This window comes from Phyllobates terribilis, unplaced genomic scaffold (assembly GCF_046119375.1).
Source record: "Phyllobates terribilis strain yellow unplaced genomic scaffold, ASM4611937v1 Scaffold_35__1_contigs__length_13245226, whole genome shotgun sequence".
Taxonomy (NCBI): Eukaryota; Metazoa; Chordata; class Amphibia; order Anura; family Dendrobatidae; genus Phyllobates; species Phyllobates terribilis.
In genome coordinates, this window is record NW_027362795.1 from 12,390,335 (window position 1) to 12,403,855 (window position 13,521).

Below are 13,521 nucleotides of genomic sequence, written 5' to 3' on the forward strand. Positions count from 1 at the left end.
CTGTGGAAGTTCCAGAGGTGAACTTGTTGTGCCCTGACTGCGAGGGTTACTCCCAGTCGCGCCAGCCTCTCAGCCTTAAGCTTGCTATACTCCTTAGCGTCCTATAGGGCCAGATCAAAATACGCCTTCTGTGGTTAAAGCGGTCAGATATGGAGCTAGAACCTCCGCCCACTGCTCCGGTAGTAGTTGCTCACAGTCCGCCACCCTCTCAAACACGGCCAGGAACGCCTCGACGTCATCCCCTTGAGTCATCTTTTGCAACACCCGTCTCACGGTTTTACTTACCTGGGTCTTGTCGCTTCGGCCTTGAGGTGGTGCGGCTTCTCTGATACGGACGGCCTCCGCCAGGAGCGTCATCAGTTCCTGCTGCTGTCGCAGCTGCATCTGTTGCTTTTGAACCTGGAATTGCTGTATCAACAATTTGTTGGTCTCCTTCTGAGCTTGCTGCTGATGCATATTTGCCTGCACCAGTTGCTTAATCAGCTCCTCCATGCTTGCTGCTAGACGAAACTTGCTGGCTGGCAGCCTTCACCCAGGACATATACAGTTTCCTCTAGCAATCACACTGCCCCTTGGGATTCATGCCCACACTTCTAGCGCCAATTTGTGAGGGGTCAACTCTGTGGTAGGCGCTGGTTCACACAGGGATGCAGTCCGCAGGTTCAAACAAACTGGTGGTTTATTAAATGTCCATAAACCAGGTAGGAAACAAAAATATCTCAGCCTCTTTCAGGTTCCAAACAGAACAAAACATAAAATAACCAGTCCATACAGCACGCCCTCAATCGTTTAAATGCAGACGCCTTTCTCTGCCTTCAGCAAGATCTGAGCAGCACATGCAAGCCCGCTCACCTTGCACAACACACACAGACAGACAGACTGAGACAGGCGCAGCTATCTTAAATCAGGCCTTCCAAGACCTGGACTGGAGGTAAGTGAGCAGCTGATCCCACCTAGCTCTTTCAGCTGCTCGTAAAACCCAGCCCTCTAATCCGGGTACATGAAATACCTTTCAGCACTATGTGTGCTGGAGCCTGCTTTTCCGAGTCTTACATCACCAAGACTTGGCACCTCGGGGACACATACCTCCCGTCCAAGACCTGTTCGGCTGCAACCTTACAGTATTCATGGAATGTCTTAAGCTGTTGCTCAGATTCCATCCAGATGATTAAAATATTGTCAATGTAATGGTAGTAGGCAAGAGGCCTGATGGTACATGAGGACAAGAAGTCGCTTTCAAGCTTGGCCATGAAAAGATTTGCATACTGTGGAGCCATTTTACTTCCCATTGCTGTACCAGTCTCATGTAGATATATGTTGTTACCAAATTCAAATAATTGTGGGTGAGGATGAATTTTGTAAGTTTCACCACAAAGGTGAAACAATCCTCCTTGTCTGTTTGCTTTCCCTCCCAGTACCTTTTCTTTCTACCACTGTTAGGTTTCTGGGAAGTTATACTTATTCCTTTTATTTTTGGTTCTCATTAGCTTGCCTTCTTTGCCCTATATGAATGTGTTTCTCACTCAGGGTTTTTCATATCTTACTTCACACTTTTCTTTCCCTTTATTGACAGTGTGTTGCGGCCTCCTCTCTGATACGAGAAACTCCTCAAATGCCTATTTAAGGGTTAGGTCCTAGTTTGTGTTTTTAGTTGTGCAGCTATGGCCTTTCTAGTCTGTACAGAGACCAGTAGGGTGCAGTCGCTGCATTCTCCTCTGTGTGGGTTCTCCCGTGGCTATCAAGATGCACTTTCTAGTTAAAACATTTCCCACATTTTGAACATGAAAAAGGCTTCTCCCCTGTGTGACTTCGCTGATGTTTCTTAAGAGATGATTTCCATGTAATATATTTCCCACATTCTGAACATGAAAAAGTTTCACCACTGTGTGACTTTTCTGATGTGTATTAAGAGTTGATTTCCGTGTAAAATGACGTGAGTCACAACACTGCTGGAACAGCACCAGCACGGGACCTGAGTATGAGTTTTTTTATTTTATCATGAAGAAAGGGTTGTCCTAGTAGTGAACAACCCCTTTAAGAAGATCCAGTTTTCGGTTAAAACATTTTCAACATTCTGAACATGAAAAAGGCTTCTCCTCTGTGTGATTTCTTTGAAGTTTATTAAGAATTGATTTCCAAGTAAAACATTTCCCACATTAAGAACAGGAAAAAAGCTTCTCACCTGTGTGACTGCTCAGTCTGGTGCTGAAAATATTTCCTACATTCTGAACAATAAGAATATAATTTAAGGAAATAAAAAAGGCTTTTACCCTGTGTGACTTCTCTGGTGACTAATAAGAGATGATTTATCTATAAAACATTTCCCACATTTTGAACATGAAAAAGGCTTCTCCCCTGTGTGACTTCTCTGATGTTTCTTAAGAGATGATTTCCGTGTAAAATATTTCTTACATTCTGAACATGAAAAACGCTTCACCCCTGTGTGACTTTTCTGATGTGTTTTAAGACTTGATTTCTGTGTAAAATATATCCCACATTCTGAACATGAAAAAGGCTTCTTCCCTGTGTGAGTTCTCTGATGTATATTAACATGTGATTTCTGTACAAAACTTTTCCCACAATCTGAACATGAAAAAGGCTTCTCCCCTGTGTGGGTTCTCTGGTGCTTAACAAAATCTGATTTCTGGCTAAAACATTTCCCACATTCTGAACATGAAAAAGGCTTCTCCCCTGTGTGGATTCTCTGGTGCTTAACAAAATCTGATTTCTGGTTAAAACATTTCCCACATTCTGAACATGAAAAAGGCTTCTCCCCTGTGTGAGTTCTTTGATGTGTAAAAAGAGTTGATTTATCTAGAAAACATTTGCCACAATCTGAGCATGAAAAAGGCTTCTCCCCTGTGTGAGTTCTCTGATGTCTGATAAGCTTTGATTTCTCTGTAAAACATTTTCCACATTCTGAACATGAAAATGGCTTCTCCCCTGTGTGAGTTCTCTGATGTGTATTAAGAGTTGATTTCTTTGCAAAACATTTCCCACATTCTGAACATGAAAATGGCTTCTCCCCGGTGTGAGTTCTCTGATGTGTGATGAGATGTGTTTTCTCTGTAAAAGATTTCTCACATTCTGAACATGAAAATGGCTTCTCGCTTCTGTGGATTCTCTGGTGGCTATTAAGATTTGTTTTCCATTTAAAACATTTCCCACATTCTGAACATGAAAAAGGCTTCTCCCCTGTGTGGACTCTCTGGTGATTGAGAAGAGATATATTCTTCACAAAACATTTCCCACATTCTGAACATGAAAATGGCTTCTCCCCTGTGTGAATTCTCTGTTGACTAACAAGATCTGATTTCTGGTTAAAACATCTCCCACACTTGGAACAAGAAAATCTATTCTTTGCTGTGTGAATTTTTTGATGTTTAAGAAAAGACTTTTCGAGGGGAAAACGATTTCCATATTGTGAATGTGAAAATGGCTTTTTTGCTTTAGAAGCAATTAGTTTTTTAATGCTTATTTTGTGACTTTGATTTTCCTTAGTAGTCGGTAATGAATCAGAAGACAGGACCTGTTTCAAAGGATCAGGTGACAGATCTTTGCTGTGAAGGGATGATGGTATATCTGGAGTAATGGCATTCACTTCAACTGTATCCTGTGGGATCTCAAAATCATCTGATTTGAAAATTGAAGATGTCAGCTGTTCCTCTGATCTCCTGGTACAGTCATCTGCCAAGAAGAAAGCAAATTATTATTTTTTAAGTATCCTTGAATTTTATATTTTTGAACATTTCTACTTAAATGGTTCGTAAAAATGGTAAGTTATGTAAAAAAAATTGAATTATTCACCAAGACAATGACAGTTCACAGTCTAATAGAAAACCTCATAGCATGAACCAGTAGAGCGTGGTGTTCAACTGTTTGTTAATTCTGCCTCCCAAATATGGAATAAAAAGCCACCAAACAATGTTATGTAGGTGAAATAATACCAATAAAAACTTCTATTCATCCCGCAAAAAACAAGCCCCCACTCAGATCCATCATCTGTCTATGGAAAAACAGAGGTTTCCACATTATTAGTGGCTTAAAGGCTTTTGAAAAGCAACATGGCTTCCATAAACCAATCCAGCAATATCCGCTCTCCCAAAGTCAGATCTCCCCCTCACTTCTGAGCCTTGCAGTGTGCCAAACCACATTTATCATCCATGTATTTGGCATTACTATAGTGAGAAGAACCCGCTTAATTTATGGTGTGTGTCTCCTGTGCACAATCTAGGCACTATGTGTTGGGTAATAAAATGGCAAATGTGCAATTTTCACTCTCTAACATCCACTGCGTGCTAATTTACGGAAAGTGGCTGTGAAGTCAAAATAGTCCCTACTCCTATAGATTAATTCACTGAGGGTTATAATTCCCAAAATGGAGTCACTTTATGGGGATTTTTACTGCTCTGGTTTTCTGCCATTTTGTTATATTAGGGCTTCTGTAAATGGTGTGTCCCATCTCCTCCGGGATCTGCTCCTGTGACGACTGCTTGTGTTACCATGCGCCGCCTTATTCATACTTCAGGCGGCACTGGTGATGGAGGAGACGTCGGAACCAGAATTTCTGGGTGGCCCAGGCCCTGTCCAGCCACTAAGATTAGAGTGCCTGGAACCAGTAGTACCATCCAGTCTGGCAGCATGGGAGTTTTTTGTCCAGTTGAAGTAATCTGCTCCCTGCTTCAGCCAATTGGAAAGCACCGCACCCTACTAAAGCTGGAAGCATATTGCTGGAAGCTGCCAGATACAGCCTTGTTCTCCTCTGGTTCAGTCCTCTGTGCTCAGCTCCCGGCTTGTGTATTTGTTTCCTGTTGTGACCTCGGCCCGTTTACTGACTACTGGTGTCTTCTGATTTTGTATTTTCTCGGCCCTGCTGGTTCTGACCCAACTACCTGACAATTCTTCTTGCCGTCTCACTCCACAGAACTGCAGGTAAGGCCACAGCCCCACTATCAGTATTTGTTAAGTATTTGGTCAGTATTTTTTCTCAGGAGTGGGAGCCAAAACCAGGTGAGGAACAATCAGAAAAAAGGTATAATAGAAACAAGTCACCAATTCTGCATTTATCACCCACTCCTGGTTTTGGCTCCCACCCCTGAGAAAATACTGACCAAATACTGATAGTGGGGCCGTGGCCTTACACCATGGCCCAAGCCTAGAGGTCTCTGAGTAAGTCCAGATACATGTGTAGGTGTTAATCCCTTTACCCCCCCCCCCCTCCAAAGCCTGTTTTCACCTTCATGACAATTCTGACAAGTGTCACTTTATGAGGTAATAACTGTGGAACTGGCAAATAAAAACTGGAAAATGCCACTGCTCCTTCACACGCGGCAAGTTCAGCCGCAGGTAAGCCATCGGCCGGGGCTCCTTGCGTGCTCATGCCGCCACCTCCACATCCAAGTAATCAGCACTGACAGCTTCAAGCATCGGACATCAAAACGCCGACACAGTGAGTTACTGTGGACCTTCTCATATAGGTCCCGCTGCTCGTCTCTCATGGACTGTCAGGAATGTTAATGGACGGTAATTAACCTCTAACTTTAATACAAGCATCAGACAATAAAACGCCGACACAGTGAGTTATTGCGGACCTTCTCACATAGGTCCCACTGCTCGTCTCTCGTGGACTGTCAGCCAGGAATGTTAATGGACGGTAATTAACCTCTAACTTGCATACAAGCGTCGGACAATAAAACGCCGACACAGTGAGTTACTGCGGACCTTCTCACATAGGTCCCGCTGCTCGTCTCTCGTGGACTGTCAGTCAGGAATGATAATGGACGGTAATTAACTTCTAACTTGCATACAAGCATCGGGCAATAAAACGCTGACACAGTGAGTTACTGTGGACCTTCTCACATAGGTTCCGCTGCTCGTCTCTCGTGGACTGTCAGTCAGGAATGTTAATGGACGGTAATTAACATCTAACTTGCATACAAGCATCGGGCAATAAAACGCTGACATAGTGAGTTACTGCGGACCTTCTTACATAGGTCCCGCTGCTCGTCTCTCGTGGACTGTCAGTCAGGAATGATAATGGACGGTAATTAACTTCTAACTTGCATACAAGCATCAGGCAATAAAACGCTGACACAGTGAGTTACTGCGGACCTTCTCACATAGGTTCCGCTGCTCGTCTCTCGTGGACTGTCAGCCAGGAATGTTAATGGATGGTAATTAACCTCTAACTTGCATACAAGCGTCGGAAAATAAAACGCCGACACAGTGAGTTACTGCGGACCTTCTCACATAGGTCCCGCTGCTCGTCTCTCGTGGACTGTCAGTCAGGAATGATAATGGACGGTAATTAACTTCTAACTTGCATACAAGCATCAGGCAATAAAACGCAGACACAGTGAGTTATTGCGGACCTTCTCACATAGGTCCCACTGCTCGTCTCTCGTGGACTGTCAGCCAGGAATGTTAATGGACGGTAATTAACCTCTAACTTGCATACAAGCGTCGGACAATAAAACGCCGACACAGTGAGTTACTGCGGACCTTCTCACATAGGTCCCGCTGCTCGTCTCTCGTGGACTGTCAGTCAGGAATGATAATGGACGGTAATTAACTTCTAACTTGCATACAAGCATCAGGCAATAAAACGCTGACACAGTGAGTTACTGCGGACCTTCTCACATAGGTTCCGCTGCTCGTCTCTCGTGGACTGTCAGTCAGGAATGTTAATGGACGGTAATTAACATCTAACTTGCATACAAGCATCGGGCAATAAAACGCTGACACAGTGAGTTACTGCGGACCTTCTCACATAGGTCCCACTGCTCGTATCTCGTGGACTGTCTGTCAGGAATGTTAATGGACGGTAATTAACTTATAACTTGCATACAAGCTCTAAACACATGGTGTGTATGGTGTATATGTGTATATAAATTTTTCTTCATTTGTGCGGTCACTGGATTGATTATATATGATATAGCATAACCAGTGAGGTATTGTTTTTTGATATACAGATTGCTATTATATGGCTATTAAACTGCATTGATGTAATTTATACAGTCTAGATTGACCAATACGGATCAGACTGCAGGATCCTCCACAACATATATCTGGATCACTTTTTGTTAGTAAAATATTAGTTGTGGACACTGCAGGTTTGTTCCTAATTGGTCATCATTTATGGTACTCTGAAGTGGGTATTTTTTGGGCATTTTCCAGTTTTTATTTGGCAATTCAAGTATTCATCAATCCAGGGATGTTGGTTGTCACTAGCTGCTGACATACTTGATACAATGACACACTATTTAGCGCGGGTGTCTCTTGTTTACCCCTTTTTTTTCCGTTGGTAAATTACTCTGGAACGCTTCAATGAATCCCACTGATTCTGAATTTTTTTTTCGGAACATATTATACTTCATGATAGTGGTAAAATTTCTTCAATATGACTTGCGTTTATTTGTTAAAAAAAATAGAAATTTGACGTAAATTTTGAAAATTTAGCAATTTTCAAACTTAATTTTTATGCCCTTAAATCACAGTTGTAAACAAAATTTCCCATATGTCTACATTACATCAGCACAATTTTTTATTTTTATTTTTGTAAGCAAGTTATAAGGATCAAAAGTTGTCCAGTGATTTCTCATTTTTCCAACAAAATTTACAAAACCATTTTTTTTAGTGACCACATCACATTTGAAGTGACTTTGGGGGTCTATATGACAGAAAATACCTAATAGCGACACCATTCTAAAAACTGCACCCCTCAAGGTGCTCAAAACTAGTGTTGAGCCACCCCCGTAGTGTTCGAGTTCGGTTCGGTTCGTCGAACACCCGTGTGTTCGCCGAACTGTTCGTCGAACTGTTCGTCGAACACCTTCGAACACCGTTAAAACCAATGGCAGGCAAACAAAAACACATAGAAACACATAGAAAACACCTTCAAAGGTGTCCAAAAGCTGACAAACTGCTCAGAAGACACAACTAACACATGGAAAAGTGACAAGTACATATAGTCATGCGAAAAGAAAAGAGGTGGAGGAGTAAAAGGAGGGGGAGACACAAATATAGGCATGTCATGCCCTTCTAAAATCCAAAAAGTGAGAAGCCGACACGTTCAGTCCGCTCCTGCCCGTGCCACCTCCGTGTCGCCGGGTTTGTGCCAGAGCCGCGGTGAACCCTGATGGCCAGCCCCCCTCTCCCAATACTGGTGCCTGTCCGCTGGTGGGTCGAGCGAGCCCCCCTGTGGTGGAGGCAGCTCTAAGCTTTTTAATTTAAATTGTCTCTCTAATTTGAATGAATACACTTTAAATCCATTTACAAGGATCTATTGGAGGGCAAGTCTCATGCCAGCAGCCGCGTAATTCCAGCTCCAGTAGCGTCCACTAAAGCTGCTGCAGTTAAAAAGCTTTTATAAGGATCGAGCTCAGCTGTCCACCGCAAGGCATCCTACTGCCAGTCCCAGCCCCTATGCCTTGGGGTGCCTCCTGATGCTCTTCACTGAGTATCCTATGGTCCCGAAGCATTTCCTTTGAAAAAATTAAGTGTCCAAACTACAGGTGGTGTAGCTTGCTTAACAGCCAGGATAATCCGCTGACTAGCAGACACTGCTACTAGGCACAAAGTATTTCCTGGGCTAGATGCAGTTAAAAATTTGTAATTAGATACTCTCGTTGGATGCTGAGAAAGCATTCCATAGAGTCTCCTGGCACGCCATATATGATTCTCTTAAAAAGCTTGGGGTAGGGGTCTAGGGGACCCTTTTATAGCCAAAATCACGGCCCTGTATCACAATACGTCACCTAGGCTGAAGATAAATGGAACTGTAGCACCCTGAGGGCTCGGTTGCTACAGAGGTATTGCACCTCACCCAGATGTGTGATATCTCACTCTCAGGTAAGGATGGAGTGTGGATCAGGACCCGACACCTGCATGCATTACACCACATTGCCGTGGGGCAGGACGACCAATATGCCTCTGAGATGGGCACGACAGTCCCTGTCCCTGGCTGGAGTGGGGGGAGGGAACACTGAGGAAGGGGAACCCTGTAGTGCAGGAGCAGGGAGGAAGCAGTTCCTGGGTGCATTGAGAAGGGAGTATAAAAGGTGGGCACCATCTTAGTTCAGTGCAGAGAAGTCTGAGCAGAAGTGGCAGGGAGCAGGGGCTCTGCATGAGCTCTGCTCCGGAGGCGGGCCTAGTAACAGAGGCCCAGGCCTGGAAGAGGGAGAAGGAAGGAAGAGGAGCGGAGAAGGCTCCAGGAACGAGGAATGAAGGGATCCCAGGGGTGCGGACGGGCGAGTCGCCACCGCACGCCCGAATCCACCTGCGTGGAGGGGTCAGGCCAAAGGGGGAGACCGGTCCCCGAAACTAGTGGAAGCAGGAAACGACCCTCAGCTAGAAACCGGAGGCTGTGACATTTTATGTGGCGCAGCCCCTCGCTACACCCGCTAGGAAGGCACCACATAGGGTCAGGGAAACTGGCGCCAAGTTTACCAAGAGGAAGCCCGAGGCAGCCGGACAGAAGGGTTGGTAAGAAAGGCCAGACAAAGGACACACAAAGGGGGTCCTGTGAAGCGCTCCAAAGTTATCTGGGAGTTGTCTGAGCCCCTCACCTGGTGAGCACAGTACGACGTGGGCAGCCGTTACCTGCAGACGTGGTCTGGATAATAAGAACTGTGAGTAAAGGCCCTGGACTGCATCACTGACTCCGTGTCGTTACTGCTGCTGCCCTGCACCATCACCCCCATCCTCCGCATACACTGCCCTGAGGCTATACTCCTCCCGTGGGGAGTTATGCTACGCTCTGCTGCACCCACAACACCAGCCTCAGCGGTCTGCCCTGCAGCGGCGGTTCACTCTGACCGCAATCCACGGGTGGCGTAGTCGGACATTTAACCATCAAAACCACATAAATAGTTCTGCCACTGGTTTGACCACCCTGAGCCACGGAACCGGGTCGCCGCCACGAAGACTACAACCACCAGCATCCACCAAAAAGGGTCCGGCTCCGGGTGTCCCAAGGCCCGGGGGTGCATCAGAACATTTTCATCACCTTTCACAATCACCAATGGGACAAGGCAGGGATGTCCTCTCTCCCCTCTCTTATACATCCTAGTGACGGAGCACCTGCTCTCATCAATTCGCCATAACCCCAATATTAGGTGGATTGAGGTGGGAGGCACCGAGTACAAGTGCTCTCTATTTGCTGATGATGTCCTAGTATATATCACTCAATCACATATATCCATCCATGCTGTTATGGCTGAAATAGATCACTTTGTTACATGGTCAAATTTTAAAATCAATGCAGCGAAGTCTGAGGCCCTCGATGTCTCCCTCCCCAAATCCATATAGGATTCCATCCAGTCCAACTTTCCCTTTGCCTGGCCCTCACAGGGTATCAAATACTTAGGAATTCCTATTCATAGAGACCTCTCCCATCTATGTTATCTTAATTTTGGGCCCTTTATTGAACAACTCCATACAGACCACGGTTGGCAAGTTAGAACTGTAAGATTCACTACGTGAACCACTGGTGTTTTGTGGAAAAGCACATGTACACTGTGTTCCAAATTATTATGCAAAAAGTGTTTAGGAGTGATAAGGGAAGAATTTGTTTGTTTGTCAGTTAAACTCATTGATGGTGATGTGTGTCAGGGCTCTTTATATCACTGTAAGCAATTGCAGACACCTGTGCTAATTAGTTTGGCAGGTGTGTCCAATGAAAGGCAAGACTACTTAAGAAGGCTGTCTCACATTATTAAGCAGCCTACATTTTCTGCCAAAATGGGAAAGAAAAAGGATGTGTCGGCTGCTGAGAAGCAACAAATTGTGGAGTGTTTAGGTCAAGGCATGACTACAATCAACATTGTGCGATGATCAGGATGAAGTGTCTTGGCAATCAAGAAGTATGTAGCTGATTCACAGTACACACATGTGCGTGCTGATAAGGGCAAATTGAGGACTCTTTCCTACAGGCAATTACGTCAGGTTAAAAGAGCAGCGGCAAAAAAGCCTTGTCATAGCAGCAGACAAGTTTTTGAAGCTGCTGGTGCCTCCAACGTCCCCCGAACAACAAGATGCAGGGTCCTTCAGAGGTTTGCAGCTGTGCATACGCCATCCTGTCGACCTCCTCTATCCACTTCACACAAGCAGAAACGGCTCCAGTGGGCTAAACATTACATGAAGACTGATTTCCAAACTGTTTTGTTCACGGATGAGTGCCGTGCAGCGGAGGATGGCTGGTTGATGGACACCCCACGCAAACACGGCTACAGCGCCAACAAGGAGGAGATGGAGTAATGTTTTGGGCTGAAATCATGGGGAGAGAGATTGTCGGCCCCTTTAGGATCGCTGAAGGCGCTAAAGATGAACTCCATAATGTATGTGGATTTTCTCAAACAGCACTTCCTGCCATGGTTCAAGAAGAAGAACCGTGTATTTCACAGCAAGATCATTTTTTTGCATGATAATGCACCATCTCATGCTGCACATAAAACATCTGCATCTCTGGCTGATATGGGCATAAAAGGGGACAAACTTATGGTGTGACCCCCATGCTCCCCTGACCTCTACCCCATTCAGAACCTCTGGAGCATCATCAAAAGGAGTGTCTATGATGGCGGGAGGCAGTTCACATCTAAGCAACACCTCTGGGAGGGTATTCTGTCCTCATGCAAAACAATTGAAGCAGAAACCATCCAAAACCTGACAAATTCAATGGACGAGAGAGTTCAGAAGCTCCTTTCGAACAAGGGGTCCTATGTGAAAATGTAACATCACCTAGAATAAAGTTTTGAGTTGAAAACTGTTTGATTTCAGTTTCTAATAACCTGCTAATGCTTATAATTTCAAAAATGACCATTTTTTTTGGTCTTTATTAAAATGAAAAGGTTGATCGAAAAGTTTGGGGGATCTAAGAGTGTGGCAACCCAGTAGTCATGATTACTTCGAATTCTGACAATATGAGGGTCATGTTGCAGGTAGTGCAGCAAGAAGGCACTTATGTGTCTTGCGCATCTCGGAGCCCCAAAATTATTTTCCGGGCTAGATGCAGCTAAAAATTATTATTAATTTTAAATCTGGTGGAGCTTAGTACAGATGGCCTAATAGGATCAGTGCTGCACACTGCTACAAAGCCCAAATTATTTTCCAGCCAAGATACAGATAAACATGATTAGTAATTTGAAAGCTTAAAACGGTTGGTAGGGTGATTTTAACCAATCATCAAGCTTTTACTCTCCCCAGGATGACACAGGGGTAGAAAAGTCGTTTCGGATCCATGATTTGTTCATCTTTATGAACGTGAGTCTGTCTACATTATCAGTGGAGAGCCGCGTGCGCTTATCTGTCAGCACACCACCAGCAGCGCTGAACACACGTTCAGACAGAACGCTGGCTGCGGGGCATGACAAGATCTCCAAGGCGTAAGTGGCTAGCTCCGGCCATTTATCCAGATTGGAAGCCCAAAAAGAGCAAGGGTCCAGTGACACAGTCATGGCTTCAATGTTTACTTGGAGATACTCCTGTACCATCGTCTCTAGGCGTTGACTATGTGTCAGACTTCTTGTCTCCTGTGGCCTTGCAAAGGATGGGCTAAAAAAGTGGTGAAATGATTCCGCAAAATTGATGTTACCAGCAGATACTGTGGTTCTGTTACGGTTTGAGTGCTGAACACTTGACGGTCCCACGGTTGGCAAGTTGGAACTGTGAGATTCACTACGTGCACCACTGGTGTTTTGTGGAAAAGCACATGTAAGATTCTGCAACAGTCTCTGCTGATACTCCTGCATGCGTGCATCCCTTTCTATGGCAGGAATAATTTCGGCAAATTTACTTTTGTACCGGGGATCTAACAGTGTGGCAACCCAGTAGTCAGGATTATTTCTAATTCTCACAATTCGAGGGTCATGTTGCAGGTAGTGCAGCAAGAAGGCACTCATGTGTGTTGCGCATCCAGGAGCACCAAGTCCCTGTTGTGTTGGTGGCGAGGTAACAATCATGCTTCCTTCCTCTGTCCTCTCCCCCCAACCTCGCACAACAGAAATGTGATCAAGGTCTCCCTCATCTGATGAGTCTTCCATCAGTTCATCCTCCACTTCTTCCTGGGCTCTTGCACCTTCCTCACTAGTTTGGCTGCTACCATGCGCCCTGGTAAAACCATCTCCCCCACCCTCACATGCCTGCCGCCTTGGTGCTACCGACCGTCTGGACCTTGCAGATGTTAGCCCTTCCGCATACAACTCCTCCTCCTCTACTTCCTCCACCTCCTCTTGTGCCACCACCTGACTCCGAATTCTGTTTAACATGTGCTCCAGCATGTAAATCACCGGAATAGTCATGCTGATAATGGCATCGTCAGCACTAAACATCTTCGTCGCCATTTCAAAACTGTGCAGAAGGGTGCATAGGTCCCTGATCTGAGACCACTCCTCCAGCGTGATTTGCCCCACCTCTGGATCTCGTTGGCCCAGGCTATACGTCAGAACGTATTGCACCAGGGCTTGTCGGTGCTGCCACAGTCGCTGCAACATGTGCAGAGTTGAATTCCACCGGGTAGGCACATCG

The 13,521-nt window shown here is 45.2% G+C and overlaps 1 protein-coding gene and 1 pseudogene across 1 annotated transcript in view; one reads left to right on the plus strand and one right to left on the minus strand.

The window, feature by feature from the left end:
* The window catches only part of LOC141182657 (uncharacterized), a 1,085,038-nt pseudogene that overhangs the window by 979,475 nt on the left and 92,042 nt on the right, over nucleotides 1-13,521 (plus strand).
* The window catches only part of LOC141182721 (uncharacterized), a 40,259-nt gene continuing 29,004 nt past the window's right edge, over nucleotides 2,267-13,521 (minus strand). Inside the window, exon 2 of the mRNA XM_073660859.1 lies at nucleotides 2,267-3,633. Coding sequence (XP_073516960.1) covers nucleotides 2,267-3,633 — 1,367 coding nt within the window. The remainder of the gene's footprint in view (nucleotides 3,634-13,521) is intronic.